The sequence below is a fragment of the Etheostoma cragini genome, chromosome 13 (genome assembly GCF_013103735.1).
Source record: "Etheostoma cragini isolate CJK2018 chromosome 13, CSU_Ecrag_1.0, whole genome shotgun sequence".
Taxonomy (NCBI): Eukaryota; Metazoa; Chordata; class Actinopteri; order Perciformes; family Percidae; genus Etheostoma; species Etheostoma cragini.
In genome coordinates, this window is record NC_048419.1 from 5884518 (window position 1) to 5906663 (window position 22146).

At 39.5% G+C, this 22146-nt stretch overlaps 1 protein-coding gene across 1 annotated transcript in view; it reads left to right on the forward strand.

The window, feature by feature from the left end:
• Nucleotides 1–11836, forward strand: part of igsf5a (immunoglobulin superfamily, member 5a) — a 12125-nt gene extending 289 nt beyond the window's left edge. Inside the window, exons 2-8 of the mRNA XM_034890757.1 lie at nt 3300–3611; nt 5650–5940; nt 8104–8223; nt 8371–8395; nt 8530–8609; nt 8826–8890; nt 11501–11836. Of these exons, the coding sequence (XP_034746648.1) occupies nt 3300–3611; nt 5650–5940; nt 8104–8223; nt 8371–8395; nt 8530–8609; nt 8826–8890; nt 11501–11593 (986 nt within the window). The 3' untranslated portion in view covers nt 11594–11836. The remainder of the gene's footprint in view (nt 1–3299; nt 3612–5649; nt 5941–8103; nt 8224–8370; nt 8396–8529; nt 8610–8825; nt 8891–11500) is intronic.
• Nucleotides 11837–22146: the final 10310 nt, after the last annotated feature.

A 22146-nucleotide genomic window follows, 5' to 3' on the forward strand; every position in this document is an offset into this window, starting at 1 on the left:
GATTGGCTGCTTAGAAATTAAGTGTTAACGAGCAGTTGGACAGGTGTACCTAATAAAGTGGCCGGTGAGTGTATAAAGAAAGGTAGTATGTTTCTTTGTTTTTGCAATTTATTCAATTTGGTGTCCAAATATGAACTGAAGTACAGTATGACTTATTTCCAACTTAGTGTTTATGATAATACAATGAGTACATTTTACTCCTGTGCAGAGCCTTAATAAGAGCAGTTTTAGAGAGCTTTGCCTAAATACCCTAGATACATCATGTAAGTGAACCAACAACTGCAAGTGTGACTATTTTAGATGTTAGCTGACTTGAAAATTTTCACTCTGTCCTGAACATTCGCTTCCAACATTTTTTGTCAGCTAATAGTCATGTGAACTTTGCAATAGTTACTTAGTATACTTTGTTCCCAGTAGTTGGTAGCATAGGCTACATGAGCAGCGGAGTTATATTACCTAGGCAACCGAGATATCCGGTTTACATGACAATCACGCGGGTTTATTTACCTGCCGCTGTCACTCATGGCACAAAGGAATCAACAACATGTAGTACTGTGGTCACGTTTAAAAGCCGTGCCAGTGTTTCAGACTTTGAAGACGATAAAGACGAGGAATGTGTGTTATTTAATGACCCGTACCTGCATGACAAAGAACAAAGACAGATGGATGCTCAAAGGGCAGAAAGAGAGAGAGAGCGTCTGTGCCAGTGAAGAAATGGCAGGTAAGTAAACTTGCGTGATTGTCATGTAAACCGGATATCTCGGTTGCCTAGGTAATATCACTCCGCTGCTGCTGTAGCCTGTGCTACCAACTACAGGGAACAAAGTATAACTATTGCAATGAGATACAAGAGTAGTTTTATTTCTAACATAATTATATCAACAGACATGTACATTGATAGTCTGGCGTTATAATGTTTTGGACTTTGGTGTACTGTGGAGTGGGTAAGACTGTTTTTAATGGCAGGCTAGCAGATACTGTTGACTTGCGCTAGCCTAGCACCAGCGAACTCTGCAGGACTGGATGAGAGGAGGTGAAAACGGTCTCCAATGATAAATTACACACTGGCTAACTTGGAAATGAGGTGCTATGCCTAAAATTTCGAACCACCCCTTTAATAGTTATTAATCATTAGCCTACGGTACTCATGGTGAAGTACCGTAAGAAGAAAAAAACTGAACCAAACCACACTATTGCAAAAATCCTTCCCATGAAGATGTAAACAGCTCTTTTCAGACACATGTAACAGAAAGAAACTCATCCAAGGAAAAATGCTCCAACTGGAAGGATAAGTCCAGGGTAATGCTGTGTTTGAGTTTCAGTCTTGTCAAAAACCAACATAACCCCGCCAATGTTGCTTGTAATTACCATGAGCAAAATTCCAACATGTCTGATTTGAACAAAGAGTAAACATACCGGCCTCCCCTATGTCCTCAATCAAAGTTTATAGAAACTTATTTTTAATTTTTAATTAGTTGTAGTTTCTCATTTTGCATTCCTTAGCATGATTCACTACAATTAATGTTTAACTTTTGCAGTGATGTGAACACCTGCAATGTGCTGCCTGCCCATCAATCAGAAACCTGGAGCCTATCAAAGTCCAACTTACACTGCATACACATATTTTTTTACCGTCAATAAATAAATAAATCTTAATTTGTTTCTCCCTCAGGCAATTAAGTCCAGTAATTGTATCATTGAGCCTAACATTTATATTTAAATTGCTGATATTTTGTGGCCAACAATAAAAAGAAAACTAAAAAATCACACCATCAAGCAAACACATAATTACATCAACTTAGCATTATATAATCATAAAAAATAAGGAGTCACTAATATTTATGAGTTGAAATAAAATAAACGTATGTATTGTGAGAGCTAATATAATGTAATACTGTGCAACAAACCTGTGTGTATTTACATATTGTAGCCCTCAAATAGGCCTGCACGATTAACCATTAAAAAGAAAATTGCGATATTGATTCACCCTGTCGGCGATTTTCATTTACAAAAACTTTTTTGGGGGGCACTTTATTTTGATAGGACAGCCGAAGACATGAAAGGCTCGCAGGTAAAGAGTGTCCTAAGAAATGTTCTGTTTGTGATACTCTGCTTTAATTGGCAAGTGATAAACTCCAATTCTGTAGAGACTGAAGCTGTAGCTGCAGCATGTTGATTGACATGTTTTAATTATGTAAAGACATGTTCAAGGAGTTCAGACAGAGCCTGTATCAGGGCTGTATTTACTTTAATGTCTTATGTGTCACTATGTTTACATAAAGTATGTACTTTATTTTCTTTATTTATTGAAGCCTTTGCATTTACAGGCTTGTGATGATGCCCAATCTGCTATAGGTGCCAAAAAATCTATGTGTGGTACTGCCAATTTGTTTTGTTTTGTCATGGTTCATGTGTAATAAACATTACACTTTGTTAGAAAAAAATTGTGGCAGAGATTAGAGATATCAATTCTAAGACCAAAAAAAATCATGATCCATATTTTTCCCCGAATTGTGCAGGCCTACCCTCAAACTATCTGAACATGAACCTGTCCAGTAGTGCACATAGGCATTGCATGAAGCTAAAAATCAGGTTAAACAGTAACGGATGACAATATTCAGTCATCACAGCACACAGGACAGTTTTCTGTAGAGCAAAATGTACATTTAACCCTCTGAGGACAAGACGCTCCAACGCATCTAAATGATATCTGACAAAACTCCCACTCAAAAAGCAAATATTAGAAAATTGAATTTCAGATATTTGTATTTGTACTAGAGAGAAGACGTTTAAATCAGGATGTCGTGCTGTGATTGGATCCTGAAGTTCTTGGCCAGTTCTGATTGGTTTACTGAAAAGTGCCTGTTAAGATGAGATGGTGGCGATTGAAGTATATTTAGAAGTCTTCCTGAAGGAATATGCGCTGAGCTTCATTTGTACAACACATCATAGGTCAAAGTTGTTTTTTATGTTTGAGATTTCTGCTTTAACTCCAAATTATTTCTTTACAAATTGCTCTTGAAAAAATGTGTCACTATACAGAAAGTTTGTTCTGAACATTTTGATATGAAACACATGGGGATCAGTTATATGCAAGTTCCTTTAAAGGGTAAATTTAATTTCAGAAGATATGTGAAAACTGCCTTAGACCTCTTTGGGTTAAACCCAAGTCCAGTCTTTATACAGTTCACACAAGATGACAAGACTCAACTTAAGAGGCCTGAGAGATCCAAAGACTTTCTCTTTCTTCTTTGAAAAACTCTAAATCATAAATGACACTTTGTATGTTGTCCATTCAGCAGTGTCCGGGGTGTTCCAGCTGCAGCCGTTGAATGCCGCCGTGCTCCAAGGCTCCGACGCACACTTTAATGCCACTGTGCAAGGAAACTGGGGGTTCATGACATTTGAATTCCAAGAAATGTTCGTTCTTGCCATCTCTGAAAGCGGTAATGTAACTTCAACCAAAGTGCAGTTCTCTGCCAGATTCTGCTCCGGTGGTGACGCCAGCTGTGTGGAGTTCACCATCCATAACGTCAGCCGCAATGAGTCCGGGCCAGTCATCTGCAGCGTGCTGGGGGAGAAGTCAAAGACAGCACAGCTGGAGGTACAAGGTAGGCTCATTAACATCTAGCTGATGTGATTTATAGACATGCATTATCTTCAACTCTTAAATCTCGGGATTCAGTCTATCACTCCGCCTTCAGATTCATAACCGGCCATGCCTATGGAACACATCAACGTATTTCATATGAAAGTATTGTTTGGTCTCCAAGAAAGACGTGATACTCACTGGTTTCTCTTCAACCATGAGGCTCTGATCGGAACGCCATTGTATCTTCTTTTGCATCCCTATTATCCTAATTGATTCATCAAATCATTTACCAATTCTGTTTTATTTCTGTCATTCTATATTTCTAAACTTTCTGTGTTGTTCTGTGTTTGTCTTTGTAATCTGACTCGATGACATTGAGGATGAGAGTCACCCTTCAATGGTCTCTCGTGGAGAAATGAAGGTTGAAGATCTAGCATCTTTTTACATTCTTTTTATTGGGTGAAATTGAACAAGACTGAACAAACATGCCAACAAATAACACCATTTAACAATGACGAGGGAAACCAAACACAGCGGTCATAGTGGTATAGAAACACACAGTAGCACTGCAGAGTGAAGCTGAATAAAATAATGATTGGGATTGTGTGGGGAAGAGAGTGAAAGAGGAAATGGAAAAAGCTGGAACAACATATACAATACAGAGACTTAAACTATGATTAGTAAGTACTATGCCTTATTTTATGCCTTCTCTTTATGTAGCTAATTGAACATCTTTCATATTTAATGACTTGGGACAAGGTAGTGTTTGGGATTGTCAGAGACCCATGCTGCTTTGTGGCTGTCCTCTGACCCCCCCGACGCCCCCCCGGCAGCTGACTCTGAGTACTGCGGTTCAAGAGCTAATTCCCCGTGCAATAATTCAGCTTCACTTGCACATGTGATTTAGAGGTTGTTTTTTAGAGATTGTTGCTGTAGCATAGTACACCCAACTCACGATTTTATACCATTTTAACATCAGAATGCAGGATAGTATTTTAATAGTATTTTATCGTAAATCACAAAAATTAAATTTATGTATATACACCATCTTATGTTCTGAATCTTATTTTTGATTCCTACATTGACTCTATAAAATGCTGTCAGTACAGTTGTGAGGGAGGCGTAGTGACTGTGATGTACTGTGGAGGGCAGCAGCGAGCTCCAAAAGAACATCTGATTGACAAAATGACCAAAACAGCTTAGAAGCCAGAGATCAGGGGGAAAATAGTACAACTTTTACACACACACACACACACACACACACACACACACACACACACACACATGCAGACACAGAGGATAACAACTTTCATTTCAGGGAGAAATACAATGAATCGCATTCCATTTTACTGACATTGTATTTTTATTGAATGATTAAAATGGTAGCTATTGTTACTTTGCTTCTATTAAGAGGGAAGTCCAATTGGAGAGTCAGTGAGGACAGCCTATTACAACTATTACATACTGTATCAAAGAACTGGAATTTGAATCAAGAGAGACTTCATTTAAGAGTATAATAACTTTAATTAACATGGCACATAATAGGTTGATATGTTAGTCTTTGGAGATCCGAATCCACTGCAATGTGACATGTACAAGGGGTATAGAAGCCATGCATACACAAAAGAACCTCTAGAGCCAAAAAACCCTTTCTTTCGGTCAGGTGACAAGGCAGTGCTTACAACACCGCCAGAGTGAGACTGTCAGTGAGAAGAGGGGCCTGTGCAGAGCATGAAAGATATTAAAAGATAATACCCATCCCAGGAACAGCCTGTTTAGCCTGCTGCTGTCTGGCATGAGATACAGAAGTATCCGCTGTCTCACCAGCAGACTACAGAGCAGCTTCTTTCCTTAGGCTGAACTACTTCATCCTCCATAATCCACCATAAAAAATGTTTTTTTCTTCTTTTTTTCCTGTATAGGATGAAGGGACTACAAATCGCATTGCGTTTTGCAACCTGGTGTTATAAAATGACAATAAATGACACTTGACTATGTTCTCATCACTCAATGACTGAATGCCAAAAACATGCTGACTTCCTGTTTTCATTTCTCAGAGCGTGGTACGGTCAACATCACAGGAGAAAACGTGACAGCGATACAAGACCAGAAGGTGGAGTTCCGGTGTGTAACATCTGCCTGGTACCCCACACCAACTGTCACCTGGACCTGGAACGGTCAAGCTGTAGACAACAGCCTTTACAACACCTCCAGTATGGCTGATGGGGATACCTTCAACTCCACCAGTGTCCTGAAGTTTCAGGCAGAAAGGAACACGACAGTGGAGTGTCGGGCGACTGTGCAGGCACTAACAAACCCTCAATCCAGCTCGGTGTTCTTGGTGGTTGGTAAGAAGATCTTCCATAACTTTGATATTTCTCAATGTGTCTGGCTCTTCCATGTTAGAACATTGCAGACACCGGTAACGCTAACGGAGGTGTAATGTTACGAATGGGAACTATTCTGAATCGGGTGCCTGGGTCTGTTTCCTGACAGTTCAGTAAACTGCCGTTAGCATCCTTAGCACCGGCATTAAGTGCTGACCGGACTGGCTGCTAGCTGGCTGGTGGCTGACTGTGGATGTGTCCCCGGACCGGGGCTGTAATGATAGTGGATGGTTGCTAGCTGGGGGCTGACTGTGGATGTGTCCCCTGACCGGGGCTGTAATGGTAGTGGATGGTTGCTAGCTGGGGGCTGACTGTGGATGTGTCCCCTGACCGGGGCTGTAATGATAGTGGATGGCTGCTAGCTGGCTGGGGGCTGACTGTGGATGTGTCCCCAGGGCTGTAATGATAGTGGATGGTTGATAGCTGGCTGGGGGATGACTGTTGATGTCTCCCCGGGTCTGTAATGAAAGTGGATGGTTGCTAGCTTGCTGGGGGCTGACTGTGGCTGTGTGTCCGGGCCAAGGCTGTATTGATAGTGGATTGCTGCAAGCTGGTTGGGTGCTGACTGTGGATGTGTCCCCTGGCCTGGGCTGTAATCACAGTGAATGGTTGCTAGCAGGCTTGCGGATGGCTGTGGATGTGTCCCCCGGCCTGGGCTGTAATGATAGTGGACGGCTGCTAGCTGGCAGGGGGCTGACTGTGGATGCGTCCGCGGGCCGGGGCTATTGTCTGCTCTCATACCAACTGAAGCCTTGCAGCGCCGGGAGACTGAGGCAGACAGACAGATTAGTTGTCTGTCTATACAGTTAATGTTACTGATTAATTTGTGGGTTAGCCGACAAATTAAATCAATCAATATCAATAAATAAGGTTGTATTACTGTTTTGCAAAGTGGGACCATCAGTGACATGACTGTGGCAGAAACAAATGTGTTACGTTTACTGATTACAACTCTACTCCTGTGACAACACCAATTGATCTGTGGACTGTCGTTTTGAAGCCATGAGTTTGGTAATTGGCGGATGTGACAACTTTTGGACGAGCAAGTGGAGATGGGGAGGATGACGTGGCTAAACCTGTGTTTATGCTTGCAAATGGTTTTAAAATAAATGGGACCATAATTTAATAAACAAACAACATGCTGTATTGAAGAAGACTAAAAAGTAGTGATTGAGACAACACATACAAGTAATTATGAAAATGTTTACTGAGGTAATAAATCAAGTGAGAAGTAGGGTCATTTCCCAAAGAATTCTATAGAAACTGACTTATTGTTGCAACCATGGAGTCACCTCCTGCTAGATAGCATGCATTCAGCGTTGGCTTTAATTTTAAGGCCCAGAAGCTCCATCCCATTATTTTTACAGTATATGGCCTGATCTCAGATGATGTGATTTCTTGCTGCATTCATTTACATTTATATGTCCATGTCTCAGAGACGACCGAGAATCCACAAATAGACCCTCCCCACGCCTGAACATAATAACCTGTGTAAGTGAAGACTAATCCGATAAAACCAGCTTTTAATTGAATAAAAAACCCATTTAACACATACTGTAAAGAAATCACATTAGCGGAACAAACCCTGAGTGTACCGTTTCAACCAGGACCAGATAGCAAGGGCGATTGAGAAGCAGCTTGACTTAGAGGGGAAAGAGAAAGCCAATCATGATGTGGATGAGGAATGTGCTTCTGGATGGTACCATACGGTATGTAAATGATAAGGGGTTATGGAGAATGAGAGAGGCTTTGGATAAGCAGCAGTCAGTGTCTGTGACTATAAAACTGCAAACCTCAGTATGGCCCATGTGAGATATGCCAAACTTAATCTCTCATTGACATCCTCTAGTCGGGCTGTAATGATGATGTAATGATCCTCTTCCTCCTCAGTATTTTCACATCTGACCAAAATGTGTTAGAGAAAACATCAATCGAAATGTCCAACACAATTCAGTGGATTCTGTGTTTTCAGTGTAGTTACATGCAGCTGGGCTTTCCTAACTTCACAGTGGATATTGTGCTTCTTTTTTCTTTTTGGTTGTGTTCAGCCTTTTTAATTTGAGAGTTTATTTGACAGTAATAAGCTCTTAAGTCTTTAAGTGCTGGTTGTCCCTTTTGCAACAGTTCCCAAGCCTCCTGACTGGACCGTGCTAATAGCTGTGGTCCTGTCCTTTGGAGGTTGTGCTCTGCTGGCTCTACTCATCATTGGAATCATCTTCTGCTACAAACGCAGGAAAGAAAAACGTAAGGCCCTAATTATATTCAGTCCAACGCAACTTGCACCGTTCAATATGTCCAAAATCCCAAATGAAATCAAACCACTTACATATGATCCTCAGCAAATAGTTACGTACAGTAAATCACACTAAATTGTCTTACAATCCTCTCCAGAAACCAACTACAGAGATGAAATAAGGTAAGAAGCCACAAAACATGATAAATATGTTGCCACTTCTACTTAATTCAACCTCTACATAACAGCACCAGCTTCTGCGTGTTTGTACGGTTCATCCAGTCAAATCCTCTGTTGTCTTATATGTTTGTGTGTAGCAAAAGAGTGAGGACGCAGAGCCTGGCAGCAGGACAGGGGGTTTATGAGAACCCAGGATATGTGTCGGAGGGTGAAAAAAGTAAGACTACTAAGTGCATTTACTCAAACACACACAATCTTTAAATTTAAATAGTTGATAATTTAGCACTATGTCACCATTTGCTGCCATTCTGATCCAAGCCATTGTCTACTGAAATAATACTACACGATACATAAATTCAAACCACCTCTCTCTCTCTCTCTCTCTCTCTCTCTCTCTCTCTCTCTCTCTCTCTCTCTCTCTCTCTCTCCTCAGGTGTCGCTCCCAGTGAACACACTGGCAGTGGTTTTGGCCAGGCAATCGGCTCCAATATTTATGTGGTAGGGCTGTGATGTTGTTCAGTTGTACACAATAAGCATGCGCCCACTCCCGTTACAGACATTATGTTTAGTGGACACAGCATTGGTCGGACGGAAACAACAAGCAAAGATCTGAGAAGTGTCCTCTTCCGGGCTTGGCTTAGGGATTGTACACAAATTATTAGGGAGAAGGGGACATCAGAAAGCATTATGTTTTTTGCTAGGGGAAGGCATGTATGACTTTTTTTTTTACAAAGAACAGAGAAAAGTATTTTTTTTATATTTGAAAACCACAAACAGGAATCAAATAGATGCATATCAAGGTTCTAGTGTGCTCAACAGATCATAAAGGTGGGATTTACCATACAGGGGACAACAATCCTGTGTCTTTTTCAGAGATTTATTTTTCCCATCACACAACATTTGATCCTTACTAAAAGTCCCCTCCTTACGCATCTTAAAAGAAGTTAGCCTACAATATAACTACAGATCAGTCTCTTGTTAGGCTTGCCAATGTCCACCAATTTGGACATTGGTGGGGGAATTATACTATGACTGTAATTAGGTTTGAATGAGTTTACACCGTCTTAAAATCTTTATGATTTGCCTTTTTAGTTATCAAAAATGGAATAAGAACTCAGTATAACATTTTGAGATAGATAGAAGAAGGTGCAGTGTGTCCAAAGTCAAAAATAGAATCTAGGTGAAATATTATATATGCTAGGGAATGTCTTGAAATTTTAAAAGATTTAATCCCCTTCTCCACCCGAGTAAGTTTCATACTGTCTCTAAATTGGTATCATTTGGAATGTCCTTGTCATAAGTAACATAAATGCTAAAGTCAACGTGCTAACACAAAATGCTCACAATGAGGGTGCTAACTTGCCAATCTTTAGCAGGTAATTTCCATGTTCACTATCTTAGTTTTAATAACTATTGCTGGCATTGCTAACATTTACTTATTAGCACTGTACACAAAGTACAGCTGAGGCTCATGGGAATGCCATTATAGTCTTGAAGATATTTGGTCAGAAAACCAAAGTATTAAGCAAATTAAAACTTTCATGATAATTGTCCTAGATGGAACCTCGGGATCCCCAAAATTGTTCATAATTTGGGAAACACACCCACCAAATTCAGTCAGTCAAGTCAGTATGAGGAAACAGGGAATGGACCCAAACGCATAGAATCAAGACAGACCGGAACCGGTCAATGGTTGATTAAAGAAGTGAATATACATACGCAGAACTGGAGATCTGGCTGAAATACATAAGCTAACAGGCAGGTGTGCTGTTACAGATAGGGGTTCAGGAACAGGTTCAGATACAGATGGCTGGAAAGCAAGGAACGAAGGAACATCAACAATCTGGCCAGCAGTGAGTAGGAAACAGTGAGAGTTGACTGGGCAGGTGGGAGAGTCTGAGGTTATCAAGTGGATGGATGGAGAATGGCACCAAGGCCCGGGGAAGTAAGAAAAGGCTTGAGACAAGGACACAGGTGCGACATTGTGACTTTTGTGACAGTAGACTTATGAGATGTTGGGATACGTCAGAGGATTGCTACAATTCCTTTTCCAGAGACCAAGCATGTCTGTATCAAATTTACTGGCAATCCATCCAATTGTTCTCAACTTGGTGGACCTAATACAGACCAACGATGCAATCTGAGAATGTGCTCCACCCAAAGATGCTCAAGTAGATGACTCAAATTTACGGGAGCAAAGCAGGAAGTGAGTTGAAAAAGTGTAAGAGCTTTCACATAGGAGACCGGGGTTCGTATTCCATTTGAAAATAGATAATTTGCCCTACTTCATATTTTGTGTCAGAATATGTCATATGTGTGACCTGGAGTGGATCTAATTTAAATCAAAACCAATATCTTCAACTGAAACCTAACCAAGTAGTCAATGGGTCTTACTATAACCGAACTGTAACGTTTTCACAATGTTAACGTGTTTAAAATAGCAAACGTTATGTTCTCTGGTTGATATACGAGGACGGGAAATGCTCCCGTGGGTCGTATCAGAGGGAATGGAAATAAACAAGAGATACAGTCGGATGGTTGGAAAACTTGTCGTGCCGTCCCTAGAGCCACGAGACTTAACAAGCTTTGGTTTGTCATTTGAAAAGGACACTTCATCATGTCACTGTTTACATACCATTGATCATATACCATGCACTATAAATGCCTGCACGTTCCCACGCCGCACCCAGACTGGTATACTCCAATCGTAACTCTCAGTAAATGGAGTTTTGAGAGAGGGCTTGACACACAGTTGGTATTCAGAAATAAAGACATTACCAGCCATGGGCATTTATTTTCTTTAAATATAAAGATGCTCATCATTTGAAGTAGCATTTATGAGGCATGGATAATTCATTGCTTGATCACTCAACTCATTTCAGTAATGAATGAGTTACCTCATAAACAAATATAGTCTATTTTTCAAATCCACAATTACAGCAATCATGAGATGATTGCCTTTTCAGTGGAGCAATAGGCACAGTTACATAATCTTTGATTAGAAACAGCAAGGCTGGTAAAATATGAGTCTACACTGTTTTAACTGCAAATCAAAGCTAAATTAGACACGCTAATAACGTCAAATGTGTTTCGCTTTTGATTTTTTAGGTGCCTGTGTACAGTCGCCAGACAGCAAATGGCTCCAATAACACTGTGGACCAATCAGGTTTCAGGAAACACAGACATGTCACCATTGTGTAAGGACAGACGGAGGACCACAAAGACTGCAGCAGTTTTGGAGTTTTGGAATGAACTTGCACAGCACCTTGAAGCCTTCTAAACACTGGAGAAAGGTGGGAGGCAGGACTGACTCTGTCCAGACCAAAGACTGACGTACTGCAGTAGCGTCCGGGATGTTGGCAGAGGAGACATGCTTTTACTTCACTGCCTCTATAAAGTTGTATTTTCAGAACATAAACTTTAGAAATCATAAGAAATATATTAGACAGTCAGATGGCAAAATCGTCCTCAGTGCAACAGAATATACTTGCGATGTCATCACAGAGAAAGTGAGCACAATTAAGCTTTAAACAGGGACTGAAGCTGTACCAGCACAACTTGTTCTGGTTGTTCTTATATTTGATTAACAGGACAGAGGCTATATTTTTGTTCAATGGCTGTGGCAGCTTATACTAAGCCATACATTTTTTTTATTGGCGCTGGTAATTCCAATTAAATATTCAAATGGGACCATTTTAAACCTCCTTTGTTCTCCCACATCTGTAAATTTCCTAAAATGTAATCCTCCTTGAAGACAATTTTTTAGTATGTGATAAAACAATGAATTAACCAATAAACCCTTTAACATACAGTGATATACTGTGCATGCAAGTGTTTCAAAAAGTCATCATGAAGAGTATTTTTTTACATGTATAAATTGATAGCCCGTCAGCAATGTTTTGTTTGTAATTTATTCTTTTTGCACAGTACGTCTGCGCACATATGTTGGAAAAAGGCCATTGAAGTTGACCCTTTAGCACATTTGTGTCACCCATAAACTGTCTGAATGGAACTATAATGTATGGTATTTCCTTGTCATCATCTCGCACTGAACCCAGCAGCATTCTCCAAATCAGCTTCGTTCAAACCTATGGACTTGTCACCTAAGGAGCGTGTATTTTCTCTCTCATGGATATCCGTAGTTATACCATCTGGGTATAATGGGAATGAAGGCATGGATGATGCATTTTACAGGGAGAAAAACATAAATCTGAAGTCAATTTTGGGGATTTCCAATTTTTGTCCTTTGCTTCCTTACATTTCAAGCAGGACCTAATGACCCCACTGACAAATAAAGGACAAAGCCTGACATTTGTGTGTTGTCATGGTCTCAGACCTGAATGACCACATTACTGTAAGATAATGACAAGCTCTGCCTACTATCACCTTGAAGGTGCAGTAAGCAATGTTCTCATCTGAAGGAGAGTCAAGTTAAGCTCTGAACTAAAGACAAACAACAAACACTTATTTAATGAGTAGAAATCCAGTGGAAGGTCTTATTTGAATTGTGGAGGCATGAGTGCTTACTTTGTTAATTACTTTGGGACGTTCTTACCTCAATAAACAAACTAAGCTATGTACTGAATAACAATTTACGTATTAGAGGTAATTCATTAAATTTACAATGGAAGTTATATCTTGGAATCTATGAAAAATAAAGACAGTATTCTCTGTACGGAATAAAGTATTGATGAGAGTTAAATCCTCAGATTTTATTCTTTATTCGTAGACTTAACAATATTCAAATAACATAAGCAAAACTGCATCTGCAGTCGGTGATGCAGGGTCAAATTAAGACGGTTTTTCAATTTAAGGAGTCACAAGCCCAAAAGGTTGGAAATAACTGCTGTAGAACCATAGAAATAAAATTAATAGAAATGCCACTGAAGAGTTTGCCGTGGTCATTTCATTGGTACACAACAAAACGCTGGTTAGCTAGCCAAGTGTGAACTTGCTAACTCCACCGTATCCCCTCACCACATTTTTTACAGAAAACAATGAAGCATGAAGATAATTTGCCCCACTTTGCGGCTCCTTCTCGTCCTTGTAATGTTATTGCCCTATTTCTCGTTTTTCTGTTACTGCTTAACCTCTCAGCTATTAAGTCAACTATTACGGAAGTTTATACGTTACGCCATGGCAGTAGCACACATAAAATGGCTGCCTCTCTGACTTCTGCTACATTGATTTGAATGGAAATGGCCTTTCCATCCATTTTGTGTGTTGAACACTGCAAGCATCTCTATCATGCAAATGCATTCTATACTCAACTCTTTAATGCCATCAGTAGGTCAGATTCAGTCTGACCAGTCAGCATGGTTTCTGCGCTCGCTGCTGAGCCAGCTGAACTTAGTTGACTTTGACTTGGCGAGGAAACAAATGAAGCTGGACTTGTTGGCAAAGATGCAATAGCAGGGTGCAAACTCACCCTAGCTGAGCTTTAGGATCAGATACAAGCCAGAAATGGCACCTCTTACTGTGGATCAATTATGTGATAACATGATGTTCCTTGTGTAATGGCCGAGTTTCACATTATCAGGCCAAGCTAATTAGGTATTTCATTTAATTTCTCATTGAATTTAATGTGGCCTTTCTCAAATAGCCACAGCGAGTCTGAGGGGATATTTGAAGGGTCTGCCTCTTGGGTATACATTTGTGAATGAATGTTTCCGCCTATATAAGTAGAGTTCCTGTAGTTCCTGGACTAAGAAGATTCACAAAATGTCCATTTGCCCAAAGCTGACCGAGGGACATGGAAACATCTTTTCTTGGTGGTCCAAGAGTTCCTTGAATGGATCCTAAAGATTTCCAGTGAAATGGGAATCACTGTTATTTCAATATTACTTCATTCACGAGCAGTTCTCTAGTTGTGTAAGGATGACAAAGACATCAGAAACAGCTCAATGGACTTTTTCAATATGATATAGATTATTGTAAATATTTTTAAAATAGGTTTTCCATTGGTTTCAAGTAGATATGTTTCACTTGTTAGCAATGATTACTTTAAACAAATACAGAGCAACTATAGTATACAGTATATTTGGAGTTTGAATTTTTAGCAGATGACTCTCTGTGGGTTTGTTATTTTGAGCCACCCACGTAAGTATTCCATTTATTGTTGATATATAAAGATTGATTATAGCATGGGTGGATGGATGGATATTACAGCTTTAAGATACAATACAATAATAATACTATAGTACAAAAGGGTATCTTGGCCACTTTAACTGCTAGACAGCATCCCGGAGTTTGACAAGTGGCAGAAAATGGATGGATGGAACGTTGACCAATAAACCAATGCGGAGGACATAAAAGTGTTTGCAGGAATTTTCTTTTTTCCTTGGAAATGGATACATGGACTTACCATCATACAGTGTACAGTTCTGCAGGCATGTGCAATGTTTTGCATATCTGTGTCTGAACAAATCATGGGCGTGATGCACACACAGAGGAGATCTGAAATGCTGAGGTTGTTTACCTTGACGGGGAGTGACGCTGTACTCGTACAGCCTGCAGTAAGAACCCTTCAAGTCTAAAACCCAACACTAAATGTGATTACCTGCTCTGTTTGTGTTTCTATGTTGGAAATCACATTAGTGCCAGTAAGTGTCTTTTACATGGGATAAATGGCATGAACCTGAAAGATCCTCTCATATTTTATCTCTTCTTAGAGACTAACATTGTTTGTTATTGATGTTACTTCAGGTGGCTGGTCAGGTTTTCTGTGAGGTGTCTTTTTTATGTCATTAAGTGGCCTATTTTGTAGGATGATTGTCGTGCATTAGTTACTGTACGATATCTTACAAACCCATTCATGTGAATGCAATGTCTCTCTTTTAGCTCGGTTCTGGTCTCCACCAACTACTGAAAGATCTGCCTACATTTTTTTAACTCTTCCGAGAGACTAACGTTTGATATTACTGCAGGTAGCTGGGTGGGTTTTCTGTGAGATTAAATCAGTAAGGGCTTCTTTCTTTTGCTTTTTTATGTCATTAATATTATAGTATAGTAATTTGATCATGCTTTTAGCACAAAAAAAACCCTGCTCTCTTGGCTCTTAAGTACTTCAGCACTAGGCTGCCAGTAGCTGAAAGAGTTAATAGAGCTAATAAAATTAATGAATAGAGCTGTGGTAATGAGTATTGATAAGCCATATACTGTATAGGGTGGCTTGTCAAGTCCTGCTGGCTTTCAGGGCCCTCTACTAAGCAGTTTTGTCATTACATAAGGAATATCTAGCAAATTAACCTCCCAAAGCAGACTTCAATCATGAAATTGGCTCTGTGCAGGGAGCCGGGATGGCATGACTGCCTCCTGCTGGCATAAGCCACAGCCTGTCAGAACACAAAATGCAAAGTGCTGCAGGTGGACCAGGCAGGCTTAAATGGTAAAATATTGCCTGCTACTGATAAGTTTCTGTAAGTAAAAGCAAGGGGTTGTACCTTTAAAATGAGTTCCTCAGCTGTAAATAATTTCTCTGGGCAAGTCTTCTTTTCTACCTTCATGCATGTTAGATTAACATGATACAATGATATCGAGGGAAATGGCAAAACAAAAGATTGGTTGGTTGATTGATAAAGGTTGCTATGGAGATGTTTTTACTTTCTTAGGCTGCCCAAGGATTTGTATCAGGGACAGAGAATTGCAGGGTAGCATTGATGACTTGTTAACAACAGTAATTCATCACTAAATACATAGTTACACAAGCAATGCAGTGTGGAGATTTCGTTTGTTATATGATCAGGATTGACTGAAGTCAGCACAGATAAAAAGGAATAGAAATTTGATACGTGTGTGTGTGTGTGTGTGTGTCAAAAACCATCAGCTATTCTTTTTTTAATACATTTCTTCTTTTGGTTTTTATTTCAGGTGGAACTCACTGCATCATGCTGTGAGGTTATGCTGACTTATAATATTAGCAATGCAAATGGGACTGATTTAGACCTTACCTCACACAGTAGTGTGATGCACTAGTCAAAACTGCCATAACAAAGTTCCCTTTTTATGTTTTAATATGCCTCTTTCAAAAAAAAGATACCCAAAATAGCATGTCTGAGAGTAGCAGCTATAATCTATAAATGCTTATAAGGCATTATAAGAGCCAGAATGAAGCAGGGTGACAGACAGGGAGAAAGAGGGGGTACTTACCATGCATCTAGTAATGGATAACCCTGCAACTTAGTGTGCACAGAGAGAGCACAGCTGAGTGCTCACTTTGTCAGATTGTCAATATTCTTCAATACAGGGAGGCAGTATAGGTTTAGAGTTTAGAAACAGTTTGCAGATTTTATTCAAAAAACCAATAAGCTCATCAATGGCTGCATCCAACTCTCTATACACCCACTGGATGACTTTAACTTCAACTTTATTGATATTGTCCCAGAGGGGCAATGTATTGTGCGTGTGTATTGTAAGGCATATATGCAAGACAATTAGACACACAGCATGACAAAAGACAACAAACTACAAAAGACAACCAAAGAAGTGGGGGCACTGAATAATAAGCACATAGCATAAATTTGTAGATTCATGTGAAAATGTGTTTCAATGAAGGTAAGTGAGCCCGTTTGGGTAGTAAATGTGATGGTGATTCAAAACTGTAACTTCCTGCCAACAGAAGCAGTAACAGTCTCACAGCTACTGGATGGAGTTGTTTGTTGTAATGAATACTGTTGTTAAATTATGGCACTGTAATGACACCTCACTTACTAAAAAAATAAGTGATAGTTGCCTATCTACAGGCCGGAGCCCTGACTCCATTAGATCCCTGTCAGCCTTGTTTACATCATTATTTGGTATTCTTATCTACCGCAGCTCCTTAATGACCGCATCCATCAATGTGCTCCGAATGAAAACGTGTCCAAACTGTTTAAAGGAAAAGTCCTGAGATTGCCTTTGATTATTGCCAGCAGCAATAAAGACTCACTATGCACACAGACCTATATGTGCTTTCTATAATTTCTAAATCGTGTTCATGAAGCCGCAAAATACATATCTGCCTTGTTCCAAAACCACCCTGTTACAATTTCAGTCCAATTAAAGCCTATAGCGTGGATAACAAAAAATTCCTATTCCTATTATCAGTCCATCCATCCCAAAAGATGCCTTAAAGAGACTTGCCAGCTTATTATTAATGCCACTCACAACCTGCAAGTTTTTCCTCGCCACTGTCGCACTGTTGCTTGCTCTGGAGGAGACTACTAGAACTGTTGGGTCCTTGTAAATTCTGGAGTGTGGTCTATCTGTATAGTGTCTTGAGATAACTCTTGTTATGAATTGATACTATAAATAAAATTGAATTGAATTGAATGATTTTTCCTGGCCACTTGGGGGCAGCAGAAACAAGCCGTAAACACATCAACATATTACCCCCATTTGTAAACTTGAACATGTAAAGATATGTTGTAGACTTGTAGTCTTTTTCTTTTTAAATATCATGAGTGGCTGATAAAACGTCTTACTAATCTTCTTACAAAAGTCTTTCTAATATTATTTAAAGCTTAAACGTCGCAGACTTTAGTTTGTCTTATGCATCTTTAATGAACTACAATAGACTGAATTAAGGTCGATATGGCAAGCTTACAAACAGCATACAGTGTTTTATATACACATGTAGTAGACGGATAGAGAGTTGCATAAATATAAATGAATGCCCAATATTCACTCTCCTTGTTGTTTTTGTTGTTTGTTGTTGGGTTTCTCTAAATAACATCACAGAGTACGGTCTAGACCTGCTCTTTTATAAAAAGCGCTGTGAGATAACTGTTGTTGTGATTTGGCACTATATAAATACAATTGAATTATATTGAATCTCCTCATAGCTCTGGTCTGTATCTGTATCTCTTCGTCTCCACTTGCATCTAAGAAATATATATAGATAATATATTTATCTAGTCTAAGTAAGTGAGCAGTGTCAACCCAAAGGGCTGGCTAACCCTAACCCTAATTCGTATGTGTTTTTTTTAACCTTGGGGTTAAGTAATTCAGACATCATTTTAGAACTTTTAAATGTTATTTTAATATATTTAAATAGAATTTCTTTTGTATTGTGACAGCGTGCATTTTCTTTATTTATATAACTCTATCTGGTAATGTCTCCGGGAGAGGAGCCGGAGCATGAGCGGAGGAGATTTTTTATGTAAAGTTTTATTTTCCCGCTGTCCGTAATGTCCACTGGTTCTTTTACCCTGCTCTTTACATTTGACCTTCTTTTAAACAGCTTTTATTTAACCGATTCAGGTTTTTTAAGGAGTTTTTTAGGTGTTTTATTCACACCAGTGGTCCCGTTGTGCCCGTGCCCCTCGCAGCACCCATCCAGGGCTGTTTTACCTAACCCAGTCTCATGTAAAAACGTACCCTGACTACGTTGGTCCAATGTGCAATAACATAGAGGGGTTACAAAAATGTCCCTTGAATTGTATGACTGTTACATTTTTTATGCCCATTCTTTTCCCAACGGGATGACATGTTAGCTTACACCATTACCAATTTTTCACTTCACACATTTTGCTAAGTTGACACATAGGCGTCACATAGTAGACCATGTGTCAAAAGGGGGAATACTAATATTGTCAACAAAAACATGGCACAAAGGGCTTCCCAACATTTGGAGAAATATTTTGTAAAGCGGGCATTTGAGCATATCATGATGGACGTGGGTCACGCATTGCACTGCAAGAGGGTTCCAGAAACAGAGGACGAGCCAGGGCCGCCAGAAGCCCAGAAATCCGTGACCTGACAGACGGCGTTGCAACACACAACACATACACACCAGAAACGAGGCAGTGTAAAAGACCGACTTCGACGGTGTGTCACGTGCTGGAGGACGAACCTCTGACACCAGAAGAAAAAAATCTACAGCCTGGTACTGCATCACTACTTTTGAATATTTGTGGTGGTAGCTCAAAGTAAGAGGTTTAAATCCCAAACAAATAATATTTTTTCGGACGTGTAACATGCATGTCTCCTTTCAGTAATTTTCAAATGTGTAGTGATTCATTTGTAATCAAAAGTGAGGAATCTAATGGGAAAATTACATAGACAATGATTTCCTTTCAATAATTGTTCATTTTCTTAAGTGATTTTACATTATAGGCAAATCCTCTAATGTGCTTCTGAAATATGTGTCTCCTAAAATCCTGAAGTGTGAGTCTTCCAGTTTTGGAGACTGCTAAAAATGTTATGACTCCTTGAAGGATTGATGACGTGAAGTCTGACGGAAACAGTTGTCTAAAGCCGTGTTTATCATAGCAGGTCCCAGGTCGAGACCATAGCCTGTCCAATGAGACGAGATGTTCTTTTTCAGCTAAGATAGAATGGCCGGTCAAGAAACTTGACGCAAGGAGGGGCAGATTCAAAAATACAAAAGAGCTCCAACTATCTGCCTGAGGTCCACTAAATATTATGTTTAAGATTAAACTGTTTTCCAATCAAGGGTTGGTTTTCCTCTGGAGGCACTGAATATAAAGGGTATAAAGGGTATTACTCATTGTATTCACACAGAGCTTTGGTCACTCTGCAACTCTGTTCATTGTGAAGACTGTTCTTGTCATTTGATTGTTCTCTGCAGAAAACAATCAAACCTTTTCATCGAATACCTTAAACCTCTGATTCAGTTTGCAGCCTGTCTTTATTTTGTTTCAACAAGGTCTCTTCTCCAACACAAAATTCCTCCCTCGTTGTAACAAGAAACTTCCACAACAGTCACTAAGAGCAACATCTTTCGCCTTTTGATCCGCTGTTACTTAAAAAAATATGGATTATAGCTGCTTTTAAATATCCAGGTAACACTCAATGATAAACTGAATCATAAAAAAACACTTCCTTTATTGCACTGCAATCCAACACAGCACATGAATATGTTTACAATGCAACACAATCTGGTAAAAGCAGTGGAAGCTTTTTAAAGTGACTGTGGTCAGTAATCCTGGAGCCGGTCTGAAGTCTTTGAAGTCTTCCCACAAAATGCCCCTGAGCAGCTTGAAATAGAATAACTTCTGCTAGAATGCAAAGCATCAGTCTTTTTACATGCTTCAGACAAGCAATGAGTTCAAAGACTTAAAATAAACCAAAATAATATTACGCTTTCTTTGCCTTGGGAACTCCTTAGGCTTTGAATGCACTCCCTGCATTTCTTCTACATGCTGATGTGCTACAGCCTGCACTGCAAACTCATACAGCCCTCTGTCACGTTAATTAAACCCACGTTTACATTGGCTGCAGAAAATAAAATAAAGCTCTTGTTAAATGTGTGAATTAAATATTAATTAGAGAATAATGAAAGGGTTTGATGGATCACTTGGCAAAACTGATAAATGGGCGTATTACTCGCACAAGCTTTCCCATTCTAAGAAAATGTGTCCAATCTTTTGACTTGTGCTGGACAGTAGAAAAAAAAATTGACTGCTCAAGACTTGATCTTTAATTCAAGTAGCTGATACGATCCTGTGTATATGGGCAATCTAAATGAATCAATGCTCAGAGAGACTGGCAATCAATTAGGCCCCAAACATGGATCCTGAGGGACACCGGCTCTACTGGATCTCTAAGCAGCTGAGAACTCTGATAAAATGGGCGAGATTTAGAGTACGCCCAAACTAAAATCATATAAAGAGATCTGCATTTGGTTTTCATAAGGACGTGTGAAATATACTGTATATACTTTCTCAGTATAGTGTAGTTTTATAAATCCCTTAAATGTATTTATCGTACGAATGTAATTTCCCCTTGCACAATCAATAAAGCATGTCTTATTCCTGTTTTAGGGGTAGAATAGGATACAACAGTGAATTTAGTTTGTGTAGATCTAGCTTGATTTTGCTTATTTCTCCGTGCTATAGAACTGCCTTTAGGGAAATACAAAGAGCGTAGTGTTGCACCGGGGAATATGTTCTTTCATTATGATATATATGGGCAATGTGGTTTATTCCAAAACAGCTCAGCATTTGTATTATCAGGAGAGAAGAGAGTCCTCTGGAGCGGTCTTTAATTGGATTTGCTGATAAGAATAAAAAGACATAGCACCATGGATTGAGCTCTGCGTTCTGACTTGGCCACTTCCGGACTCAAACAGCTGCTGTTCTGAAGCCAATCCTGTGATTCTTTGGCTTCATGTTCAGGGTCATTGATGGAGAATCAATCTACTCAAAGTGGCAGTTCTCTTGCAGACTGCAGCAGGTTTTCCTTTCTATCTTGCAGTATTCACTTCCCTTCTACCAGGACAAGCCTCCCATCACTGGTGGAAGACAGATTCACATTGTTAACTTAAGTAAAAGTATTAATACCAGACTGTAAAAATACTGTGACAAGTAAAAGACCTGCATTGAAAATATGACTTAAGTATCATCAGGAAAATGTACACGAAGTATCAAAAGTAAAAGTACAGACAAATCCTCACATTTTTACCATTATAATAAATGAACTACACTTTTTTTGTGTGCAAAAATCTTAATTTGTAAAGTAACTAAAGCAGTCAGATGAATGTAGTGGAGTAAAAAGTTGAGGAGTAGAAGTGGCACATATAAAAAAACTCAAGTAAAGTACAAATACATCAAATGTATGCTTAAGTACATTTTACCACTGCTTTCCAAGGCGTGCTACCGCAAAGATTCCCCATGTCATCACACCGCTATCATCGTCGTCGACATTACTGATGAAGCACCCAGGCAACAATTGTAATGCACAGCCTCCCCCGCCTCTTATCGTATCAGCCATGGAACCCTGCCTTAGTCTTAGTCTTGACTCGGTCTCACCCC